Source organism: Caloenas nicobarica, chromosome Z (genome assembly GCF_036013445.1).
Source record: "Caloenas nicobarica isolate bCalNic1 chromosome Z, bCalNic1.hap1, whole genome shotgun sequence".
Lineage (NCBI taxonomy): Eukaryota > Metazoa > Chordata > Aves > Columbiformes > Columbidae > Caloenas > Caloenas nicobarica.
The window spans coordinates 3797800-3823824 of record NC_088284.1 but is presented as its reverse complement, the minus strand read 5'-3'; the positions used below and the strand labels follow the sequence as shown (position 1 = coordinate 3823824).

At 48.0% G+C, this 26025-nt stretch overlaps 1 protein-coding gene across 1 annotated transcript in view; it reads left to right on the top strand.

The window, feature by feature from the left end:
* The window catches only part of ARK2C (arkadia (RNF111) C-terminal like ring finger ubiquitin ligase 2C), a 47524-nt gene extending 21880 nt beyond the window's left edge, over positions 1-25644 (top strand). The window contains exons 2-8 of the mRNA XM_065657267.1: positions 15041-15350; positions 17379-17504; positions 21284-21413; positions 22373-22477; positions 22996-23091; positions 24225-24331; positions 25471-25644. Coding sequence (XP_065513339.1) covers positions 15041-15350; positions 17379-17504; positions 21284-21413; positions 22373-22477; positions 22996-23091; positions 24225-24331; positions 25471-25588 — 992 coding nt within the window. The 3' untranslated portion in view covers positions 25589-25644. The remainder of the gene's footprint in view (positions 1-15040; positions 15351-17378; positions 17505-21283; positions 21414-22372; positions 22478-22995; positions 23092-24224; positions 24332-25470) is intronic.
* Positions 25645-26025: the final 381 nt, after the last annotated feature.

The following is a 26025-nucleotide window of genomic DNA, read 5'->3' as shown; positions in this document are numbered from 1 at the left end:
ATGCTCACCCAGGGGCTGGTTAGATAGCGCTGGGCTGCAATAATTGCCTGAAATCTAGAGAAGTGGGATGTCACAGGGGCACAATTAAAACAGCAATCCATCCTCAAAATGTTACTGACATTGATTAAAGGGCTTGGGGGATTTTGCTGTGTTTTAGCTCTTCCTGAACAACAGGCTTAATGTGCCAAAAATTGAATAATTCAGGGTTGCGAGTCACCCCCCAGAAATCTCAGACTTCAATGCTGGCACTGCACTAAGTGGAAGGCATTGATCCTGTTAAGAAACAGATATTTAAAAGACAAGATATTTGAGAAATGGCATTGTGGACTGTGTATATCTGAAAAAGACCTGCCATTATTCAATATAAGCTGCTTTTACCAAAATTATTGGAAAGTAACCAAAAAAATCCTGCATATTTTTCTTTTCCCATTTTACACGTTTAAGCAAAAAAAAAAAAAAAAAAGCTTATGAGATTTAAGCTATTTATTACCAAATAAAACTCCATCTGTGCTGTGTGCTTCTGTGCCAAGTTTTGGCCCCACGAGAGCACAAACATCGAGAGCTAAGAGCCCCTCAAAAGTGAGGTTGATGAAGGAAAAATTGACTTAGTCTTAACTCTCTCAGGGATGCCAGATGATTGTTGAGCTGTTTCAGAAGCCTGTTGCAGGGAAATTAGGTGCTGCCTGTGATGTGGGGTCACACCTGCAGCATCCTGCCTTACCTGAGGGAATGGCAGGAAGATGTGCCACGGGAGGGTCAGGTTGGAAATGAGGAAAAGTTTCTTCACCCAGAGGTGCTGGACACTGGAACAGACTCCCCAGGGAGGTGTCACGGCCCCAACCTGACAGTGTTCAAGGAGAGACTGGACAACGTCCTCAGACACACGGTGTGACCTGTGGGGTTGTCCTGTGCAGGGACAGGAGTTGGACTCGGGGATCCTTGGGGGTCCCTCCCAACTCAGAACATTCTATGATTAAATTCTGTGATTTTAGCTGGTTGCTGCTGGGCCACCGACAGCCCTGCAGTGCGTTCTTGACGGAGCAAGGAGGAACCTGATTTCCCATTCCCATCGTGGTGGAAAAGTGAGTCCCTTGCAATCAGCTGCCTTTGATTTCAGTGGGAGGGGAAAATACTGATGAGCGGGTGGATTTTCATGCCAGAAGGGACAGCTGTTGTCACCTCCTCCATCCCACATCCCAAAATTAATTTTTGCCCAAGTGAGGGGATGTCCTTTGGAACCCATCCAGCCCAGGTACTGAGACAGAGATTTCAGCTGTGGGTCCGTGATGCCCGGTGTTCCAGCCTGCATTGGCTGCAGGCCAGTCTGGGCCGATGGGTTTTATCAGGCTTGTTATCAGGCTGATGAACCTCATACTGCCCAGTCTTAGGTGCCATCTCAGGCTGTGCTTAGCCACGGTTTCATCTTTGCTCTTTCTGATGTAGAAGACACAGCTCCCTTGCAATGCCTCCCCCTGGGGTGCATGCATGGCACCCTTGGGCTCCTCTCCAAGCCTCCTTCCTGGCTTTGGCATCGACATAAGGGGCTTATTGCTCCCAAGTGACTCCACCCCCTGTTTTTTATATACCGAACACTTGTGCCTCCAAATGCTGCTGGGGCTCTGGGAGCTCATGGTTTGCTGATTACCAAAAATCACTTTCCCTCCAATAGCCTGCCACCTGCAGAAAGGACCTGTGTGGTTTTTCTTAGATGGATGACTTTACATTTAGCCCTATAAAATACATATTTCCAGCAGCACTTACTCATACCAGGACCCCATGCAGAAGTGTAAAGTAAGATCTATTTCTGTATCAAGAAACGGATGTTTTATTTGTACTTTAAACACAGCTCTCTGTCTCCTGGAGTGACACATACCTATAAAGTTTGGGATATTAAGTTTAATGGGGAACAGGCTTTCAGGATCTTTCTTTTTTAGCTGCAGATTTCTTTTTCATGGGGCATAAAAGGGGGATTTCCAGGATGTGGCACAATAGAGCTCGCAGTAGCTGGGGTTTTCCCAGACCTGAGTTCAAGTCAGTTCAGTGTAGAGAGCCTCTGAGCTGCCCTGACCTGTGCCACCAAACCTCATGAGTCTTCAGCCTCGGTCCTTGGGATGGCACCTCCACCCAGTGCACAGTGATGGTCTAACCCCCAAAGTCCTCTAGGTGAATTAAATGAAGGGGTCCAGTGGGGGCTTAGGACTTGCAGGAGCTCCACAGGTGCAAGCCCCCATGCTGAGGGCTGCTCTTGGACTCAGTGGTGAGCTCAGAATAGGACCTTATATTGTTGGATGGGGACACTCGTGGAACTTGTTGTGTTCACTGCATCCCATGGACGCATCTACCAGGAGTATTTCTTCCCTTGAGAGATAATCTGCGTTATTTTATACTCTAGCATTTGTAAGAAGTTTCTGTCTTCTGCATATTGTCACGTGGAAGAAGTGCCAGCTGCTGAACAGCTCTTGCATTTGTGTTGTGGGGTGAGGTGAGACATTCTTTGATGTGTTATTTGAGCAATCTCTAAAAAAACTGAGAAGGACTGTGCAGTATATTGGTTTCCCTGGGTGGCACATATAATCACAGACTAGTTTGGGTTGGAAGGGACCTTCCCAGCTCCCCCAGTGCCCCCCCCTGCCATGAGCAGGGACATCTGCACCAGCTCAGGTTGCTCAGAGCCCCGTCCAGCCTGGCCTGGGATGTCTCCAGGGATGGTTCATCCACCACCTCTCTGGGCAACCAGGGCCAGTGTTTCATCACCCTCAGCGTAAAACATTTCAGCATTAATTGTGGCACGAATGACAGACCCAGCACTTGCCAGCTCCCTTTCTTTAATAGCCAACCTGATTTCTTCCTGCTCCCCAGGGCTGCCCTCTCTCTGTGAGGTCAGACAGCTGTTTTTGGTAGCATATTTCTGCAGATGCTGGGAGAAACAAAGCTTGGAGCGGTGCTGCTCTGTTAAAAAGTTCTGGCATTTGGGCCAGCAAAGAAGAAAGGCTGGACTGGTTATGGTTTATGGTTGGACTTGATCTTAAAGGTCTTTTCCAACCTAAATTATTCTAAGACTGCAAAAACGTTCTCTATCTAACCTGACGTGCCATTCCCAGAAACGGTGAACACTCGTTTCCCAAACCCACCCCTCAAATCACTGCCACTCACTCTGGAGCTCTGTGGATGTGTTGGGTGGGATCTCCCACCTCCAGGCTTGAGATGCAGATAAATAAATCAAGCAGAAAAACCCAACTGGTGATTACAGCCCCACTGGAAACGGGTTAGGTGGAAAATTGACATGTAAAATGGAGATGGATGGGATTGATGCAAGTCACACCCCCCAAAAATGGTCTCCTCTATGTTTTTAGGACAGGTTTCTAATACTGCTCTGATCTGTCCCTAGCAGGGAGGTTTAAAGCAAGTCATGCCCCCAAAATCACCTCTCCTTTCTTTGGCAAGGTGAGAGCAGGATGGAAATCTTTACTGGAAATCTCTATGGACAGGGGAGACAATGTATGTGGAAAGGAGACGACTGACACCAACACTACTGGTCCTCGCCCAAAAATTGCTGAGGAAAGAGGGGATATTTAGGCTGGCATAGGAATGGGGTGCTGTCACTGCATCCCCACATCCTTGTCGGGCAGAGAAGTCCCATGCCTTGGGCTGTACTAGGACCAGAGATGAGCCCCTGTTCCCCAATGCCCACAGGAGTATGGATGTGATGAAGGAATCATCTCCCATCTGAGCTGCTGTGGCTGATGCTGAGCAGATGCAGGTATGAGACCAGGTGCCATCACAAAGCCTTTTGCTTAAACAGGCATAAGACACAGCTGAGAATGCTGGCTCTTTCCATCCAATGTCTTCTCTGAAGAAGTATTAAAGTTGCATTTGGACTTCAGACGCACCCGGTCTGGCAGTATTTGGGTGGAGAGTTTTGGTTTAGGCTGTAGCAGAATTAAGAGGCTCCATGATTGATGCAGCGCAGCACTCAAGATCCTTCCAGGTCCTTGCAACCTCTATCTGGGGGTTTTCCCCTGTGGTTTGGCTTTTTGCCCATTTTTGGATGTCTCACATATCATTACTGGTAAGAGGGAGCTGCTGCAAGGCTCCCAGCTGGTCATTAGGAGCAGTTAAGAGTGTTTTAAGACAGGTGTTGAGCACTTCCAAATGTCTGGGGAGGGCTTTGGACGCTGTGAAAGCAAGGAAACATTGGAAATCCAAGTATTGAATTTCCCTCTCCAAGCAACTGGCTGCAGCATATCGCTGCCTGTCAAAGCTGAAGGCTCCTGTGTGCACAAGTCAGCACGTTTTTATATTCCCAAGGGCAGGGACAGGGTTCGCTCCAAGTGCTTCCCCATTGCTCTCTGCAGGACGAGCCAAGTAATAGACCACTGTCACGTCAGGATTTTTAATTTTTTTTAATTTTTATTTTTAAATTGAGGATTAATTCCTTCCCCTGGTTAACTTTCCCATGTGCAGGTTGGGGAATAAGGCATGTGGATATAACACCCTGCTAGTAATTTATACACAACAAATAGATGAGCTCTCTTGCCCCCTTTGACCAAAGGTGTCCTTGGCTCCCTGAAGCTCCCTTTTCAAATTTTTTTGTGAATTGGGCTAGCAGTCCAAACCCTGGAGAAGAGCTGTCAAGCCCAGGTGCCTGCCAGTAAACTGGGAAAAACTCGAGTTTTTTTCACCTTCTCCACCCTCCGGCACATAAAATGTGGTTGGGTTACACATTTGAGCTGGCTGAGGTGGTGGTGGGGGAGAAGGGATGGGTAATCGAATCAGGGTGCATGGCTAATGGCCAAAACCCCAATAATTGCCTTGAAGTTCAGGTGCTGGCCAAACCCGCTCTGGGCCCAGCAGCACAGGGGTTTCCCTGGGACATGAGCCCTGCGAATGGCCAATCAGCCCAAAAATGTTGGTGAGACCTGAGATGTGACTGAAAACACAGGATTTGAGATCAAGAGATTCCTGTCGGCTGTTCAATCTCCACCCTTTGCGACGCCTTCGGAAGAAACAGAAATGAAAAATAATAGCAGAGGGTTTTTGCAATGCCCCCAAAGCAGTGTTTTCTCCAGTGCCTTTTCCTGGCAGGCACATGGAGCTGGTCCCAGAACTGTGAGAAACGGGATGTTTTGGGGAGGAAGAGCTGGGCTGGGTGGCAAACAGCACATTAGGCTGGCGGGGCCACCCATCCCTCCAGGCACACGAGAGCCTGTGGGGGGAGGAGTGAAATTGGGAACATTAAATCTGAGGAAACATTTTCTTTCAGCGTGGTCTGGCTTTTTCTTCTTCTTTTTTTTTTTTTTTTTTTGGTGTGATAATCCAAAAGTCATGAATACACCCTTGAATGCCGTACATGAGCATGAAGCTATAATTAAAACATAGTGGGAAGTACAAAAGCAAAAGGATGGATTTAAGTGTAGTAACGCCGCCAAAGTGTTTCTCCTTCCTCCTCGGAAAATATTGCTGAATTCAACACATTCCTGTGAAACATCATCTTCAACAAAATTTTTTTTTTTTTTTTTTTTTCCTCCCAAAGCTAGTGGAAAAGGTTTGCAGGAAAAAAAACCCCAGCCAGCACTGTATAAACAGCCTGTGTCTCTCCTGTCATGGGTCCAGGCTGCCTGGCTGTGTCCCATCACCAGTTCTCACTGCTTCCTATCCCCACTGCTCAGCATCACTCCACCCCTGATGGAAATATGCTGGTAAACGCTGGTTATTGCCAGTTGTAAGTGTAATATTTTTTTCTCTGAATGCTGAGTCTGGGCTCTGGAAGGAGTCCCAGCTCAGTCTTTTTTTGGGTATGTTCCCAGCTCAGCCTTTTTTTGGGGTACATCAGGGCCGTATGTGGTTTCCCCCTGTGGTGTGCAGGACAGAAGATGCTCTGCTCAGTGTCAGGGACCATGAGTGTGTGTAGGAGCCCGTGCCCCAGCCACACCAGCTCAAGTCGCACAGCAGTTAATGAGAGACTTCATTAGGGTGAGAGGATAAAATCATAGAATCTATTTGGTTGGAAGAGACCCTCAAGATCATTGAGTCCAGCTGTTAACCCACCCCTGGCACTACCCCATGTCCCTGAGAACCTCATCTCCGTCTGCCCAACCCCTCCAGGGATGGTGACTCCACCACTGCCCTGGGCAGCCTGTTCCAATGCCCCACAGCCCTTTGGGGAAGAAATTGTTCCCAAGATCCAACCTCAACCTCCCCTGGAGCAACTTGAGGCTGTTTCCTCTGGTCCTGGCGCTTGTTCCTGGGGAGCAGAGCCCGACCCCCCCTGGCTCCAAGCTCCTTTCAGGCAGGTCAGAGATCAGAAGGTCTCCCCTCAGCTCCTGTTCTCCGGGCTGAACAACTCGATGTTGAATGGGGATCACACAAGCAGGCAAAGACAATCTGCAGTCTCTGAGATCTGTGTTCATGTGTTTTTCGGGACGATGAGCTGGTGCTGGTTCTACTACCCGTTGCACGACATGAGATGTGTGGGTCCATAGGCTGCAGCCTGGGCTGGACTTGAGCTGCCTGCCTACTATTTTTGGCCTGGTTCTTGCCGTTTGTTAAATGAAATGAGAAAGCTGTTGGTGATGGTGGTGAAAGTGAGACAAGATTCCTTTTCCTCTGATAAATTTTCTCTCAGATTCTTTCCTCTTCCTCTTCCATCCTCCCCACCTGATTTCCTTGCCCTGCAGTTTACTGTCCTGTAACTGGAAGGAGGCAGCACAATATCTCCCTCTTTGCAAGATTGCTAAATTTTTATGCATCTAAATATACTTGGATTTGGTCTGTGGGTGATTTTTTTTTTTTTTTTTTTATTTTCAGATGCATTGTCACCCCTCATTTCTTGTTAACAAGTCAATTTAGTGCACTTAATATGGGTATATTCAGAAATAATTTGCAAAGGATTAACATGTGGCTGACAGCTTGTTTGTAAATGCCGTGTGTTTCTGGGTGTGCCACTTGAAGCTGGAGCTGCTCCCATGATTTTAGACTTTACTTGCCATATACCATCGGGAACGACGCAAACTTCCCACCACATTGCTGTCTCCAAGGGGAATTTTAATGCATGTCCAGGGAAATAAGCAGGAGAGGCACCTTGGGTGGCTCTGGTTTATGGGGTTTATAGAATCATAGAATAATTTGGGTTGGAAGGGGATCTTCAAAGCTCCCCCAGTGCCCCCCCTGCCATGAGCAGGGACATCTGCACCAGCTCAGGTTGCTCAGAGCCCCGTCCAGCCTGGCCTGGGATGTCTCCAGGGATGGTTCAGCCACCACCTCTCTGGCCAACCTGGGACAGGCTCTCACCACCCTCAGGGGTGACAATTTCTTCCTCATGTCCAGCCTGAATCTCCCTCCTTTAGTTTAAAACCATCACCCCTTGTCTTATCACAACAAGCCCTGCTCAAAAGTCTGTCCCCATCTTTCTCATCGGCCCCTTTTAAGCACTAAAATTCTGCAATAAGGTCTCCCCGGAGCTTCTCTTCTCCAGCTGAACCCCCCAACTCTCTCAGCCTGTCCTCATCCGTTTCCCACCCCCGGGCAGGAGGAGGGGTCGTGGGGGCTCTAATCAGGGTGAAATGGCCAAGATGTTGCGGCTCCATCCCCCGGCTCGGCCGATGGCGACGGGCAGATCTTCCGCGGCTGCAAAAACCTGTCAGCGAGTGAAGCCAGGGCTGCCCAGGAGCCGTCTCCCCCTCCCCGGCAGTGGGATGGAGATGTATAAATAGCCCCGTCCTCCCTTCCCAGCCCCAGCCCCAACACGCAGACCGTGGATGCCTCGACAAGCCGGCCAGGTTGCCTTACCCAGGGGAGAAATTCACATGCATCGCAGGCAGCTTAACGGCATCAGATAGATTTTGTTTTCCTTTTGAAGGCGGCTGCGCTCCCTGGGCTGCAGCTGTCTGCTCGAGATACCCGTCCCCAGCGATGAGCCTGATCCCGTGTCCCTCACCAGCAGCGCGACTGCTTCCAAAATATTGCTGCCACGGGGAAAGGAGGTGGAAGTAAAATTGTCCTGCTTTCTGGGTTTTTCCTTTTCATAAAGCTCGTAGCATCCCTTGTCTCTCTGCAAGGTTTACCCAGGGGCTTTGCATCTCCGAGATGGGTCAGTGTTTAATGTGCACAGGGGTCCCTTGAGCCTTTCTGGGTGAAATATTGGTGGATGGATAAATTAGCGTGTGCATATGCATAGTCAAATCCTGACTGATGCTAAACGAAAATCCTTGGTGACAGAAATACCCAGAATCAGACCAGTACATTTCTGTGATTTAATGTCATATACCTACCTGGAAAAATATATTGACTTGTCATTTACAGAATTCACTGAGGGGCAAAAGGAATTAGGAGCACCTATTTTAATGAAAAAAATGTCCAGTCTGCTTCAGATAATGATTAGAAACAATAAATATAACTGTAGAACTGAGAAAAATAAAAAAAGGTCATGGAATTCAGAAAGTGGTAGTGAGGAGGATGTGATGAGTTTCCCCGTGGGCTTCCACGACATTCAGATACTGGGTGGAAACAGCGCGGTGATGAGCAAAGAGGTTCAGCTGTTATCCACATGGCTGCATCATCCATCGGCTTTGTGAAAAACAAATTTTTGCCTGCTTGGTATAAGACTGCAGCCTGTAACTCCATCTTCCAGCTAAGTGTTTTTGTCGCTTCCTAAGTAGCTGTTAAGTGATCTTCCCTGAAAGCTTCTTAGCTGAAGATCCTCTCCACGGTGCAGGTAGGGAGATGGGTCCATGGCATTGCCGAGCTGTGTGGCTGTGGGGAAGACAGCAGACCCAGCTCTGTGGGGAGGTTTAGATCATATATTAGGGAAAATTTCTTCCCCAAAGGGCTGTCGGGCATTGGAACAGGCTGCCCAGGGCAGTGGTGGAGTCACCATCCCTGGAGGGGTTGGACAGATGCGGAGATGAGGTTCTCAGGGACATGGCGTAGTGCCAGTGTTAGATTATGGTTGGACTCAATGATCTTGAGGGCGTCTTCCAACCAAAATGGTTCTGTGATTCATGGTGCTGTGCTTGACTTTAGGATGTGATGGAAAAAGCCGAGGGGCAGTGGATGCAGTGGATGCAGTGGATGCAGTGGATGCAGTGGATGCAGTGGATGCAGGCTATCAGAGCATCACGTGAGTCCAGAAGGTGTTGCTGGTGCTCACCCAGACACATAGGTGGATGGGACATCCATGACAACATGGTCCTACACCACCACGCCGTTCTGTAGCCTCTTTTGGGGCAGACTTGGCCCCAAACATGTCAGAGAACCACGTAACTCCTCTTTACCACCTTGCAGGGAGCTTACCCAAGACCCGTTTTACATCTCCAACAGATACCATCTTTGCATCCATGTTGTAGGCTTTAGAATTTTGCATGGCACTTTTTAGAGTTGGATTAGCCAGTCTCAGCCATTAGCTGCTTTTCTGGCTCAGCTGAGGCCAGGGTCAATGTAAGGTAATGACGCTTGTCCAAGCTGGGAGTCTGGGTGGGTGGGCAGGCTGAGAAAGACAGAAGACCTTGCAAATATATATGGTCAACAGAAGAGATTGAGGAACTAAATATGGAGAGGGGGAGGAAAGACAAAGGGCGGAAAATACACGCCTGCTCTGCTGAGAAATAACTCAGTTTAGACGTTTTCATTGAGACAGAAGTCTCTGAGGTCAACGACATTTGGCCTCAAACAGTTAATGGGAGACTGCACAAAACAGGAGTAGGTTGTCTGCTTTGCTGACACAGAAGTGACGCATTGCTCTTCTCAGAGCTGCTGATCTGATGTTTCTCTGTGCTGTCATCATCTGCCACAGCAACAGCATCTAAATGAAAGGCAGAAGCAAGAGGACAAGGAAAGAAGAATTTCTGGCTGGTGGGCAGCCTGACGGTGAGCCCGGAGAAATCGGTCCTCTGCAGCTCCAGGTATGAGCAGCTGGAGCTACTTGTGTCACCAGGAGGAGCACATCAATGAGCCTCATGCAGCGGGGTGGACCTTCTCCTGAGCGGCAGGCTGGACATGGGGACACCTGGTTCCAGGATGGCCTCAGGTCAAAAGCCTGTCGGGGCTGGTGAGGACTTCATTGCTCTGGAGGAGCAAAGCGTTTCCAGAAAAGCCCACTGAAGCTGATGAACCTGTTAGGTGCCTTTGGGATAGGCCATTAAAAACCATCCAGGATTCGGCTGACACCTCTTCCTGCAAAATCAAAATATCCCAATTGGAGGAGGATGTAATCCCGCAATAGGATGAGGACCAAAACTCTGGAGCCCATTGAGTAAGGAGATGGTCCCTGCCTTGCCAATCCCAGAGCAATGTTGCCTTCCACCACTGGGGCAGTTGGGTGGGAACGTGGCTCATGGAGGATGCAGTTATCAGCTTTGATAGGCACATTTTCCAACCTCATTGTCTTTGCTGCAGAAATGTCCTCAAAGTTCAGTTAATGAAAATGTCAGCCCTGGCCTTGTTCTGGGGCATAAAAAGAAAAGCTGGAGTGGGGTATCTGGACTCACTTTTAGTCATGGGTTGCTCCTTGCTGTGGTAGACGTTACCATCCAGGCAAAAAGCAGATTAAATCAATGAATCAAATTTCCTCAAAGCATTTTATGGGCACTGCTTGTTGTCCCAAAACAGGGTTCTTTACCCTGTGTGCATATAAATTTAGCCGAATTTAGCTCACTGAGATGAGAAATTCATTTGCAGAGTTGCGCAAATCTGGATGCTGGAATAAAGCCAGTATGCCAGCAAGAAAAGTAAAAGACATTATATACAAAAATCTTATAACTACATTCACACCCTAAAAAGCCAATTGGTTAGACATTTCCATATTGCATTACATAATCCTTTTAGTGTAGAATGAGAAACGTTCAGCTAAAGGACACTCTATCCAACAGTCTTGAGATATGTATTAAAGCAAGACTCAACTAATTGTGTAGGCCTCAAAATAGGTCAGTATTGTCTGTAGTTTGTGATTAGGTGTTTTGCAAGTCACTCTTACCTTTGTTATGTGAGCAGACTGACTTAAAACTGAAAGGCTTTATATATCTTTAGATTAGCTATTGCAGACAGGATTAATTCTTTTAAGTGATGACAACAGATACAACGAATGGAAGAGGGTAAACTTGGAAATGTATAACTCAGAGATGAAATATTCTGCTGTGCACTGTCATCTTTTCTTTCTTTCTTTTCTTTTCTTTTCTTTTCTTTTCTTTTCTTTTCTTTTCTTTTCTTTTCTTTTCTTTTCTTTTCTTTTCTTTTCTTTTCTTTTCTTTTCTTTTCTTTTCTTTTTCTTTTCTTTTCTTTTCTTTTCTTTTCTTTTCTTTTCTTTTCTTTTCTTTTCTTTTCTTTTCTTTTCTTTTCTTTTCTTTTCTTTTCTTTTCTTTTCTTTTCTTTTCTTTTCTTTTCTTTTCTTTTCTTTTCTTTTCTTTTCTTTTCTTTTCTTTTTTTTTTTGCCAGGGCTTTCTGGGGTCCACCAATACCATCCTTGGCAAGGACTGACTCTTCTCTTTGCAAGCTGCTTTGGCTATGCCAGCTGTATGATTTGATGACTGCTAATAAGCATAGATTTGCTGAAGTATTCCCCAAAGTCTTCATTTTGCTGTTAAAATCCTCATCAGCAATTGGATTAGTTGTAGGGAACGAACAATTACAACACATGATAGTGAATTATGTTAAGATAAATTGATGGGTTTTATTTAATCATAAGGTCTCAGTCATATTTTGATAGTATTTTTTCTGTGGAGGGAAATGCATCATTGCAACAGTAGGTACCAGAAAAAAACCCCAAAATCATGCTTGTTTTAATGGACTAGTGCCTCAAAATAAGACAAATGAACTCTACATACCAAAACAAAATGGGTTAGGCCTTTAATTTAGGTTATGTTTGCTCTGCACATGCCTTCCTGCCCAGATATCAGAGATAAAGTTTTCACTTTCTGGACTGCAGGGAAGTGTAAGACCAAGTTCCTCACAAGGGTTGTCTTGGTTTGGGAGGAAAAATTCAAGTCAAAATCTCTGACATGATGATGTACTCACCCTGTGCTCTCTAGTTCATCATGGTTCTGGCACCAAAGGTCCTGCATATGTTTTGCTAAGTCAGACCAAGGCCTCCCAAGATACAGCAAAAGGCTGGAAATCCTTGGCAAGGCTTGCACCAGGCATCGGGAGATGAGAGAGGTGCAGAGGATTGCAGACTGGCTTTTTCTGCTTTACTTAGGTGCTACAAGATTTGTCCCAGTAAATGTAGGGTCATATCACTAAGCTTCATTGACTTGTGTCCTTCTAAGCCTTTTTTTTTCCTGAAATACATCTAAACAGCTACCTGATGGCACAGGTTGGTGTGTTTGGATGAGCAGAGGGATTAGCAGTTTAACCTGCTCTAGCACCTTGTCTTCAGGTGCCTTGAAGACCTGGAGGTGTAAAATGGCTCACCCGTGACGTGCTGTAGCTGTTTTCCATTGGGAGAACCCATGGCCATTAAAGGTTGAGCAATTCACCGTAAGCCACTCTGCAAGTATCCAGCAAACACAGGAGTCAGGAGGCCGGGGGTGTTAGGAGAACCTGGGAGTGTTGGTTGACGGAAGCTGAACATGAGCCAGCGTGTGCCCAGGTGGCCAAGAGGCCACCAGCATCCCGGCTGGTACCAGCACTGGTGTGGCCAGCAGGCCCAGGGCAGTGACCGTCCTGTGCTGGGCACTGGGGAGGCCGAACCGCGAATCCTGGGGGCAGTTTGGGCCCCTCACGCCAAGAAAGGCCTTGAGGTGCTGGAGCGAGTTGAGAGAAGGGAACGGAGCTGGGGAAGGGGCTGGAGCACAAGGGTGATGGGAGCGGCTGAGGGAGCTGGGGGTTCAGCTGGAGAACAGGAGCTGAGGGGAGACAGGGACACAAAGAAACGGCCTCAAGTTGCGCCAGGGGAGGTTGAGGTTGGATTTGGGAACAATTTCTTCCCCAAAGGGCTGTGGGGCATTGGAACAGGCTGCCCAGGGCAGTGGTGGAGTCACCACCCCTGGAGGGGTTGAACAGACACAGAGATGAGGTTCTCAGGGACATGGGGCAGTGCCGGGCGTGGGTTAACGGTTGGACTCAATGATCTGGAGAGTCTCTTCCAACCAAAATGATTCTATTATCCACCCATGATTGCAGTGTTGTTCAGCTTGAACCATGGGCCGAGGCAGCACAAGATCCCCATTTCATTACTCAGACTTTGCTTATCACTGGGCTACGATGAATTGGGGCCAAGCTGACAGCAGCAAAGAGAACCTACAGTACTGGGTGATGGCCTACAAGGATGGCTCATGGATCCCAATTTCCAGGTGCATCGTTGGGAAGCAGTGGGTCTGATCCCATCTCCACTGGTTTTAATTAACAGAGTAGCTGAATCATGCCGTTGTCTGACAGCATGAGAAATTATCACCTTAAGAAGTTCTGATGCTGGTGGCACATGCATTTGTTACCTATCGCTTGTCTCAGAGGGGCACTGTGCAGAATTGGTTTGTATTTAAGAGATGCTGTGTGTAGTTATTTATGCACAGTTTTGCAAACCATTCTTTTCTGTTAGATACCATCCCGTTATTTCTCTAGCTGGCATCTGACTTTCTGTGTGTATCTCCTGTTTCCATATGGACACGAACAGAAAGAGCTTGGGGCTCCCTGAGCTGCTGCGATGGCCTGGCCCTGCCTGGCAGCAGAGGGGAGCGATCTGGGTGAAGAAGACACCGTGGACACATCTGGTCTGTGTCTTGGGATGACACTCAGTGTCTTTTGGTGCTGGTGTTCCTGGATAAAAAAAAGAAAAAAGGAGTTTTTAGGAAGACGAGGTGTTCAGAAAACTACACAAAAGGATAGATTGTCCTACCCTGGTGCTGATCCTTGGCAAAGAAGCATCTCTAATAGCCTCGTTCAAGTCTTATCCTTTACCTATGAGTAGCCCCCTGTTTAAGAGCCAAAAGTTTTGCCGTGATGCCTGTAAATGCCCCAGGGATGTAGGAATTAACGTGCTGGATTGGGCCAAGGGCCCATCCAAGCAAGGACCATGAGGGAGGCACGAGCCAGTGCCAGATGTTTCGCAAACAGCCGCTGCTACAGATATCTTTCACACCTCATTTCTTCCTTGTTCCCATCAGTTCCCTGGCTGGTCTCATAGCAGTCCGTGCTGTGTTTCCCACAGCCGATCTCTCCCTGCATGCAGCTCACGAGGATGGGCTGTTGAAGGGTCTCAGCAAAGACGCTCAGTCTTAATCCCGGCTCTCATTCGCACTCTGCAGTCAGCGAGAGACAGATTCTTAGAGCAGAGATTATTTCCTTGCCTATGAGACATTTTCAGACAGGCAAACAAGTACTTTGAATTGCATGGAAAGTCAGCAAGCTTTGATAGCTTTGGTAAGCTCATAACACATGAAAATGTATTTTAGAAAAAAAGATTTTCTTTTTCCCTTTTCTAAAATGCTGAGGCTTTTTCACAGAATCACAAGATTGTTTGCGTTGGAAGGGACCTTCCCAGCTCCCCCAGTGACCCCCCTGCCATGAGCAGGGACATCTGCACCAGCTCAGGTTGCTCAGAGCCCCGTCCAGCCTGGCCTGGGATGTCTCCAGGGATGGTTCATCCACCACCTCTCTGGCCAACCTGGGACAGGCTCTTACCAACCTCAGCATAAAAACATTTCTTCCTTACATCTGATCTGAATCTCCCCTCTTTTAGTTTACAACCACTACCCTTGTCCTATAATAACAGGCCCTATTAAAATTTTTGTTCCCTTTTGCTTTAAGACAGGCAAACCGAAGCAAGCCAAAGCAGTTTTCATCAGCATACACTTCAGTTTGTAGCCAAAAAGTTACTTTGAACACAAATTGGTGCTTTGGTTCCAATGTTTTTTTTGAGCAGAAAAGCTATTAGTCAAAATCAACGTTTTTCCATGTAATCAACATTAACTGACCTGTTCTCTTTTTTTAACCCTTTTGGCAGAGGAGATAAATAACCATTTGCTCAATTCTCGCCCTGGATGGGCAACCACCGTGCTGGGGTGTCCCGGCCGCTGCTGTCCCCCGTGACAGCCGTGCTCTTCTTTTCCAGGTGCTCCTTTTCAAAGGTCTCAGCATCCCCATGCTACCTCCTGCCGGCATTTCCACCTGGGTCCCCAGCCTCAGCTCTCCACCGACTTCACCCTGCCCCACGCGGTGCAGCCCCAGCCGGGGCTGACCCCCCACATGGCCCCCACGCACCAGCACAGCGGTCCCCTGCACCAGCCCCTGGCACCAGTGCCAGCCCTGCCCTTCCAGGACGTGGCCGGACCCTCCTTCCTACCTCAGGCGCTTCACCAGCAATACCTCCTCCAGCAGCAGCTCCTCGAGGCACAGCACCGCCGGCTCATGCCCCATCCCAGGTAAGGAGGGGTGGGTCTCACTCTTCCTGGAGGATGCTGAGGAGATATCAGCTTCACTTAAGCCAACCGGGTCCTTGCAAAGCCCCGGCAGATTGTGCTGGTGACGTTGGGTGTTTTCTTCACAAGTTCATGTGTGTGCCTCCAAAATTCAGCCACCAGAAGGTGTGTCTTTCCCATAGGGATCCATACCATGCTCATCTAACATGTCTCACCTGTAGGAGAATCACGATGGTAACACCTTGGTGTTGCAGTGAACCTGTCCTGCATGGCAGAGAGAGCAATAGGCTACATGCAGGAGGTACCTCCTTGTAGCTGCTGTTTCAAAACCACGTAAGAGATGGTATTCCCCTGTCCCATCAGGTTTTGCACATGAAGAGCTTTCTCCTCTGGGTCTAAGTAGGCTTCCCAGATTTAAGAGTAAATGGCACCATTGGCCTGCAGCACCTTCAGTCATGGAAAGCAGCCTAAATTCAGCCTGGGCTGTTGACTGCAGAGAGAATTACTGTAGCTCAGCAGAGGTGGAAATGGATGCCTGGCTTTGTCCTGATTGTGTTTCTTGAGAGAGGGGTTTAGATAGCATGTAGGAGAGGAGTGCTTTTTTTGGAAACATATGGAAGCTATTTGTGGGTTGTACCTATGGATCAAGAATCACAGGATGAGTCTTTGCGATAGTGCTTCATTTGGAAAGAATGCTATAGACAGAAACACTTTCTTTCCATACCTTTTCTGTCTGAAAATTGCGTGTTCTTCTCATCCTTGTTTTGTTTTGCATAAGCTGGATTTTAGGTGGATTTAGTGATTAGTTAATAACTGGGTAGCAAGTATGTGCGAGGCTGAGGCACTGATGATACAAGTGTTTATATCTCTTAGTCATAAGCTGAATTCAAATAAAAACACAGAGTGCAATTCCACGCAAAAGCTGCTTTGGTAAATGCTGTCAGTGTTATATTTGCAAGCGGGTTGCGGTGTGGAAAAGGTCAGGAGCCTCTTGCCCAGTCCCACGTTCTGTTTCTGAAAGCACAGCTGCATTGGAGGACAGTGTCAGAAAACTCACAGGTGTGGGACATGGGGTCCCAGTAATGGGAATTTGGGTTGTGCCTTCAAAAGTTAAGCCTCTGAGCTCTGGCTTCATGAAAACTTCTTTATCTAGCAGTTCCCTGCTCTGTTTGCTCCAGTGTTTTCCCATAGCTTTGCTTTGTGGTGGCCCCACTGGTAAGCAGGGACTCAGCAAGGAACAAGGGGTACGAGCCTGTTTGTAGTGCAAACCCTGCTTGTGCATCCACCTTGTGTGTCTCCAAATGTGGACACCAATCAAGCAGTACATGCTCATCCCCCGAGTAGTTCAAATGGGCAAAATGACAAGAAGAGACTCAAATCCTTAGAAAAACCTTCCTGTATATTCCACCACTTGCCCTTCCCTGTCTGCAAAGGCAGCAGAGCTTGGGCAGGAGCTGGATCCCAGCCTGGCCTGTCCATCATCCAGAGAAATGCTGGCAAAGGCCAGAGAGAGTAAATTCTACTTTCAGTTACTCCTCAGTAATCTCATTATGAATGAGGTTCCCCAGAAGTTTATGGACTGCATGGGGAGACGAGACAACCTGCAGCTTCTTTATGATGATGGATAATGGCTGCAGCAGGGACACGTTTCATCTTTATGGAGCTGACGGTGGAGAAAAAGAAAATAGTGCAAATGGCAGGAAACTGCTAAGGAAGAAGTTGTTTGCTTTCCTCTTTTTCTCTCCATGTTGCCACCAAATTGCATTTCCTGTGAACTGAGCATATTTGGATGCCACAGGGGTAGAGTGGAGCTCTGCACTATGTCCATGGTGACCACAAGTAAATTACATAACTCTGAGCTCCTCTTCTCACTAGCCCTGACACTTGCCTGGACTCTTTTCTCTTGGACATGTGTTCACAAGCCCAACTCTTTGGGGTTTCTACTGGTTTACGGACACGGTCTGGGAGCAGGAGCTGTATGTAGCAGTGCCTGTTGGGTTACTAACTCCTTTGCTGGTCTCCTCCCCGCAGGCGGGCTCAAGAACGCATGTCCGTTCAGCCTCACCGTCTACACCCCAGCTTTGACTTCAGCCACCAACTGCAAACTCCACAACCCATGGCGCCCCAGCCTAGGTATTTAGCCGAAGGCACGGACTGGTAAGTCTTCCACATTTCCCTTGAACAGGGTGTTTAAAAAGTCCTGGGGAGGCTGCGAGGGTTGATGAATGTCACCATGGAGCAATGCTTTCATGACAGTTAAGGGTTCGGCTCAACAGATAGAATGTGGGGAGTGTGCAATGGGAAAACTTCTCTCTGGGAGGTCCATGAGTGCGTGCTAAAGCCTTTATGCAGGTATATGATAACACTGAGTAATCAATATTACTCATAACTCTCCATCCATGGATGCAGAGTGCAGCCAATCATTAGTCTTCCTCCACAGCCGGGGTTTTTTTCCCTGTAGACCAACGTCTCTGCCTGAACCTGCTGTCCCTGCTGTCCGCCAGGCTCTCAAAAACCAGTGACCATAGCTTTTTCTATTGTCTAAATCAGGGAGCACAGTGCTGCCCTGCCCCACAGAGTAGTATGAATAAATTAATAGCTGTTAATCGTTCTCCCACTATAGTGTTCGATATCCTGGAAAAACTGAGCAAGGAGTGGATCATTTCATTTTCAGAGCAGGATTTGAGCTCTTGCACAGTTCATAAGGTACTGGGCCCTACTTGGAAAAATAAAAAAATAAAAACAAGCTTCTGAGTTACTGTTTGTTAGCTAAGCAAAGTCCGTTCTGTGCACTGACTGGAAAAAATAGCATGTGAACATGTAATTAGAGACAATCGCAATGTATATGCACAAGGGGACCGAAATAAAATGTCACAGGAAATCTTAATTATGGCATTCCCTAACATCTGAGCATCTAACCTTGCAAATGGAGAGTCCTTTTAACGCAGGGTTTTCTTTCCCTCCTCCGGGGTAATAATATACAACCTAAAATATGGCCAGATCCTTCTGCCATTTTCTTCTCAGGTGTTCCCATTACTGGCACCACTGTGAGCCAAATTTGGCCAGGATGACATTGTTCAGATCAGTTTGCAAAGTGTTTCACTTACCATCTGGGTAGAGCCATTCTTTCTGCCTCTCTTTAGGCACAGAGTGCTTAATTATAATCATTAGAAGGATCTGATAAAGCATCGCTTTTTATTCCCCTCCTCCTCCCTCCTTTTCCCTCTATGTTGCTCCATAGCCTTACAAAACCTAAGGAGTGGGGATGACAGAAATCATATACTGTGTGTATATATTTGGGTGACTCACTTCCCCTTGGGGCACACGTACAGTTTTGCCCACTGACAGACATAAAAACTTTCCTCTAATGTGTTGCCACCGCACAAGCAGCAGCAGCTCTCGCTTGGAGTCGGGAGGTGGTAGGCACCACTGTGGGAAACTGGGATGGAAGGAAGATCTGGACGTGGTCAGTCATCTCAGACAGCCCAGCCTTGGTTAAAACTGTCTGGTGAAGAAGAAAGAAACTCCCATTTGGTTCCTTATGTAATCTTCTGCGCCTGCATTTAGTGACAACCACCCAACTTGTCACCTGGCTCCTTATCTTTCAGTTTTTGGTTGTTGGCAGCCCATGTCCTATAGGCGTCATAGCTTGTGGACCTCACATCTGGGCATCAAGATGCTGTACAGTTGTCCATGAAGGACAGGCTAGAAATTGATGGTTAGTTTTGTTTTTCTTTGTCTAATGTGCTCTACTTATTCACCCACAAACCCTGAGAAAACACTGTTCCAAGCAGTTTTCTGCTCTGGGCCCTCCTGTAGACCCACATCAGCATCACTTCAGGAGCCTCAGTATCTGATTTTAAGGATCTAGATGCACCAGCGCACAAACAGTTCAGCAATGCTGTTACTGCAATTACTTGTGCGAATTAACAATGATTGTTCATCTCTGAGAGTTCTCTTCAGGCCTTGATCTCAAAGCACTCTGTGGATTATCACACCTGTTTTGTAGACAGGGAATATGGGAAAGCAGAGATGAAGTGGTCAAGGTATCAGGCCATCATCGCAGGGCTGGGAATGGCCCCAAAGCCTCTTGATTTCCAGTTGAATCTTCCATCCACCTGCAGACAGTCTTCAGCAATTGAATAAATCTCCAACATCGTGACACGGGAACTGGAAACGCTCAGTCCTGTGGATTCTCATCCTGGTTGTGTTCCTGCCAGTTGCTTGCTGTGTTTTATCCTCTGCCAGTTTTGCCCGTCTAGGACGTGGCTAGCACAGGGCCAACAAAGATAGTCCCTCTCTTTGCTTCAGCTTGCTGTGGAGAGACTTACTGGGGAGAACTAAAGTGTTTGAACTTCTGCCTGGTACACAGGCTGTTCAAGGTAAAGATTTCTGCATTTACTGTCCCCTCACATCCTTTAGCTGCTGTTGGGTGAAAGTAGTTTCACAGCTGTTGGAGGACACGTCTGGGTTGCTCCTAACAAACCGTGACTCTTGCTGTCCTCTGTGCAGGGGAAGAGAAGTTCAAGGATGAAATGGGAAGTCACCCTTGTGCTCTAATTAGCTTAGCTTTGGCAAATGTGCAGACAATGGTCATTAGACAGCCGGCTCTTGTGATGATGAAAAAGTGAATGACGTTCAAAGCACTTGTTTGCAGAGAGGCTCTTTAGCTGGAGAGGCAAGAGATCAGCTAACTGGGTTATAGATGGAGATGCTGTGTTAGGTCTCCTCCCATCCCCTCCACACGGTATGGGGATGGGGTTTGCAGTTTATTTCTGCACCCTTGGGTTGGACAGAGCTGTGGTGTTTGCGGGGATCTTGCTCATGTCAAGTCCTGGGATCAAGCTGGGTTGTTTTTGTGGAGGCACGAAGTATCCAAACTCACCAAGCTGTGCCTCAGTCTGGGTGAAGATCCCGCTTTGCTTGCCCAGGCCAGGCTACCTGTAGGCAAGTGGGACCATCGGGGATGTCCTGCTTCATTGGCGTTGGCCTGCTGGTCAAGCGCCACCATTTCCTACAGCAGTCTTATCCAGAAATCTATTAAAACCTTTATATTTTCTGCACAAAAAACAGTTCTGGGGTTCCCCAAAGCTGGGTTTGGGTGAGGTGCAGTCTCCCTAGGTCCTTCTGTGGCCTGGCCTGGGACATCTCCAAGGAGAGCACAGGCACATCAAAACCCGCTGGGTGGTGCATAGCTGCCCCCAAAAAACTACCTAGAATGGCTCTTTGGTGTGTGCCCGAGGCTTTGGCTGTATTCGTGCAAAATATTCAAGGCAAAATGTTATTGTGTGCAGTGAAGGCAGCACAGGGAGAACCTGGTCTGCCTGGGTTGAGTTACTGAGCCTGGGGATCGATCAGAGCCACCAAAATGCTCTTGCTCTGAAATTAGTGCTGTGCAGATCCTGATCCCAGCTAACACAAATGCTAATTGGCACAAAAACAACCCTTAATTCTCCCCAGCTGAGAGAGTTGGGGTGTTCAGCCTGGAGAAGAGAGTTCTCTGGGGAGACCTTGTTGCACCTTTCTATACTTAAAAGGGGCCTGTGAGAGAAAGATGGGGACAGACTTTTTAGTAGGGCCTGCTGCAGTAGGACAAGGGGTGATGGTTTTAAAATAAAGGAGGGGAGATTCAGGCTGGGCATGAGGAAGGAATTGTTGGCCCTGAGGGTGGTGAGAGCCTGTCCCAGGTTGGGCAGAGAGGTGGTGGCTGAACCATCCCTGGAGACATCCCAGGCCAGGCTGGACGGGGCTCTGAGCAACCTGAGCTGGTGCAGATGTCCCTGCTCATGGCAGGGGGGGCACTGGGGGAGCCGGGAAGGTCCCTTCCAGCCTAAATTATTCTATGATTCTATAAACCCCATTAGTGGAGATGATACTACAACAGCACACAGGGAGACTGTGCAGTCAAAGCTGTATCTCCATCCTTGTGCCCACAGGGACCTCAGTGTTGATGCAGGACTGACTCACGCCCAGTTCCAGGTCCGGCCGGTCCCTCAGCCCTATCAGCATTACTTAGCTACACCTCGGATGCACCATTTTCCCAGAAGCACATCCTCAACACAGATGGTAAGTGAAAGCACTTTTACTGAGAAATGTTTTATGCATTGTCTGCCAGAAGGCAGTCAAAATAAAGGCTGCTATCATTCTATCACCTGTCTTCTGTGAATCCCACTTACCTCCAGCCGTGGGAGGGGCTGTCTGAAAAGATAATATTGCATCATTGCACTCTGGATTAGGGAAAGGGAAGAAAAGCTCAGCTGCTATGGAAAGATTCAGTCCATCAAGTGCAGCATCACGCTCACAAGCTGTTCTGCAAAATCTGGGCAGGACGTGAGCAATTATTACTAATAATATTATTAATACTGGAACGAATTATGGTCTCCCAATGCTCCCTGCCTTGGTAGTAGATTACTCCCTTCCCCAGGCACAGCCCCAGGACCATCAGTCCTTGTTTCATTGCTCTCTACATCGATAAAGGTTTTGCATGACCTGTTTGACGAGAAGATGGGCTGACTGGGGTAATTTTCTGGCCCTTCCCCTAGCAGGGTGCTGTGTTTGGAGCTGAGCCATGCTGAGCACTGCTAATCCTTAAACCATCCTCAGAAATCCACCGAGAATGTTTTTTCCTCATGCCCATAGTCAGACCCTGACACCTGCATTCTACAACAAGGCTTAAAAAAATCAAAGCTTGGATGCAGAGAAATCTAGCCATTTGAAAATAAATAAAACAAAATCTCTTTCTAAGCTAATCTGTCTTGAGAGTTTGGAAATGCAATGTTATGGATGCAACAGGAATTATTGTAACAGATAGTTTACTTAAAAGAAACGAATGCTCTTAGTTATCATTTATAGGAGATCTATTTAATAAACCCTCATTTTTTAGTTAATAAAAGGCTTCTGTTGGGGAAGGCGTTGATCTGCTCTTTCATTTTGAAGTTTTGAAGCACTAAATTTAAATCAGGGTACAGAAGGGATTTTTATGTACAAGCACGCATGGCTTTATTTTTGTCCCTCACTTCTCGCAGGTTGTTCACGAAATCAGAAGTTACCCTTATCCTCAGCTTCAGCTACTGGCTCTTCAGGGACTGAACTCAAGCAGGCACACGTCTGCTGTGCGAGAGAGCTATGAAGTATGTGCCTTGAGGATTTTTATTAAATTTTTAAGTGCTAAGAATCTGTGCGAGCTCTGACACAAGCTTGTAAGGCTTGTGGCGTGGCATTTGCACCGAGTCTTGCAGCGATTTCAGTAATAACTGTGAGGCGAAGGGATTGAGTGGGTTTGGTAAAAGATGGTTTACTCCAGGGTGCCTGGGTCTGGGTTGGGTTCATTCTGGCTCAGTTCATGTCTGTGAACAAAGTGCTCCAGTTCTGCAGCATTTGATTTCCCAGTCTGTCAGACAGAGCTCAAATTCCACCCTAATTTCTGAAATATTTGATATCCAGCTCTTTGCCTTGATACCTTAGATACTAGCCCAAGACCCAGGGCTCAGATTTATCACTAAAGCACAGCTGATTTGGCTTTGATGGACATTTCCATCAAGGAAAAGGCAGGAGGAAGCCTTGGTCCCCAGCAGGTGGAGTGGGGTGGTGGGACCTCATGCCCTAGCAGCAATGCTGATGGTGCTTTGCTGATGTTCCTGCACCACAGGAGCTGCTGCAGCTGGAGGACAGGCTGGGCAATGTGAGCCGGGGAGCCGTCCAGAACACCATCGAGAGGTTCACCTTCCCCCACAAGTACAAGAAGGTGAGTACCCCGAAACCATGGCACGGCTTACAGCCCTTCTCTGTTGGCCCAGGGTTGTGGGCATGGAGCAGGACAGAAGGAATAACTTTGGTGGGTCTCAATCCTCGGGGTTGGCAAACCAGCATCATCAATCAAAATATTCCCTGAAAGAGAGAAGGAATGTAAAATCCAGCATTGGTGCTTTAATACCTTGTGGGGCTCTCAGGCCGGAGTGGTGGTGTAGCTCAGCTGGCTGTTTCTCACTTCTAGGCTAGGAAGCTGCGGGCCAAATTTTCAAAAGGGTCTCAACCTTCTCCCACCCAGCGGGTGCGATTTCCCCCCTGCCCGCACCTGGTAAGGAAGTGCACACACCAGGGGGTCTTTGCATGCAAACCCACCCTGTTCTGCATGCCAGTGGCGCAGCCCGTGCGCCCCACCATGAGAGTCCTGGCTCCATGGCGTGGGGGATGTTGTTCTCCCCTCACTTTGCAAGCGGTAGAAAATGGGAAAAAAAAATGCTCGAAAATGCTCGTTTGCGTAGTAATTTCACATATTGGTCATTTCTGGATGGGCATTAGTAAGTAAGGGGTGTTGCATTGCCCAGATTGTAAGTGAGTCAACTCCTGCTGCGCTTATCTCTGACCACATCTCCAGTGAATCCAGAAAAATGATATTAACAGGAATGGATGTGTGAAGGGAAGAGAAAACGGGAGAGCTGACAGGCTAAGCACTGCCCCACAGTGCAACACGGAGCTGGGCTGGTGGCCAAGCTGGCATGGGGCACAGTGGTTGCATTTCCTGGCAGTGGTGGCCGCACATGCTTCGGGGTCTCCATGAGAAGCCTCCAGCAAAGGAGACCATGAAGGCCATCCCCACTTCAAGGAGGATAAAGGAGGTGGCGAGGAGCTGTGTTAGAGCAGCAGAGGACAGGCTGCTTCTTGAGGCATTGCCACCAGCCAGAGGAGACGTGCTCACCAGCAGCATGGTGGTGGCATTCTCCCCTCACTGGCTTTTTTGGCTGGGCTGACTTCCCCAAGCTGAAGGATCTGGCTGATAGATGAAGCTCTTATCATTTGCCTTCGTGCAACTACCCAAGTTACGAGAGCATCAGAAAGTCAAGTCCTAACCAGATTATGTCTTTAACCTGGCTGCAGAGAAGACCACAGGAGGGCAAAGCTGAGCAAGAGGATGGAGAGGAGTCGGACACCGACGAGAAATGCACAATCTGTCTGTCCATGCTCGAAGATGGAGAAGACGTCAGGTACAATCCTTCTATCTGCTCCTTTACCTCTTTATGCCACCTGAGTTGTGTTTATTTGGATTAATGCCGCCTTGTGCTGGTGGGGTCATCCCTGCTCTTGTCCTGACAAACACACTTGGGTTGTCATAGAGCTTGAGGAACCAAATGCATTTAGATGAATGTTGGTATGGGCTGTAGGAAGGAAGAGCTTTGCAGCAGCAGGAGTGCCAAGCTTTTATAGTACCTCCTGGGTTTGGATCACCTGCTTCAAAGCAGTGCCATTGGGTGACAATGGGGCAGGTGGCAAGTGGCAGAGTGGGTTGAGTCCCAGGTCTCAGACAACCATCTGGAGCTTGGTGACACCCATGTCTGAGCTTGACAGATGACCAGAGTACTACAAAAGGGAGTGTGAGTGTGAAGTCCAGGGGAGTTTGGCTTGTGGCTGGGATGGAGCTGGTTTATTGTAGAATAAGTGAGTTTACTCGGCCCTCACGGTCACAGGGAGCCATCCTGAGCCAATAATAAAACCCTAGTTATCTGTCAAAGATGTCCCCAGGCTCTTGGCTGGGTCAAATCTCTGCTTGGGGCAGAGGACGGAGACAGGTGATTGCTAGGGGCTGAAGCAGCTGCACTACCTGGTCCTACTCCTCGACCTTTAATTGCCTTAAGCCATCCAGAATTACTGATCCTCTTACTCTGTGTCCTTGTGTTTCGAGGTCCCTCCAGCTCATGAGGGCCAGCGAAGAGATGACAAAGGTGATGTAGGTGAGAAGCAGCCACATTCCCCCGCGGCACACTAGACACCCACGTAGGAGCAGTGGGGACTCACCTGACTGCTAAAAAAATCACAGTGATGAAGAAGCCAGAGGCTTTGGAGCATAACCCAATACTCCTGAAAGGTTAAAAACCAGCAATCAGGAAAATTAATAATTGGAAAAATTCATCTCAAGAGGATGTGGGGTTTTCTAAAAGGCTTTTAGCCAAGAAGGACACAATCTCCAACCTGCCATCAGCGGGGGAGGCTGCAGGACCTGGGCAGCACTCGTGTCACTACATTGGTGCTTCCCCACATTTGAAGCAGCCCCGACTGCTGATTTCTGGCCCTTCTTGGTCCCCTGGACCTCCTCCATCCCAACAATGCGGTGTTTCTCTCTCTGCAGACGGTTGCCCTGTATGCATCTCTTCCACCAAGTGTGCGTGGACCAGTGGCTGGCCACCAGCAAGAAGTGCCCGATCTGCAGGGTGGACATTGAAACACAGCTCGGCTCGGACAGCTGAAAGGACTGGCTGGACACACCATTTTCCTTACACCAGGTCGTATGGCCATAAACCCTTGCAGCAAAATTTTTGCCTTCTGAGCCATTTGATTGAGAGGAAAAGTCTACAGGCATGTTAGTGAGGAGGAGGAGGAGGAGGAGGAGGTGGTGGTACCATATCTAGCGGTAGGAGACATTGCACATACGCAGGAGACAGGCCCAGTGGAAGGGAGCTGGTATTCCCGGGGCTCAGAGACCCCGTGCTGCAGAAGATTTTAGTGTTGAACATGAAGGGAACTAGTTGTGGTAGTCTGGCCTGTCAATCCTGCATCTCATGGGGATTGTATATATATACCTCTTGAATACGTAGAAACATGTTAGGGGTCCTTTAGCTATTTCTATGGATGGCAGCTGGAGCATGTTAGCTTAAGAAATGTTGTGTTTGATGCCCTACTCATC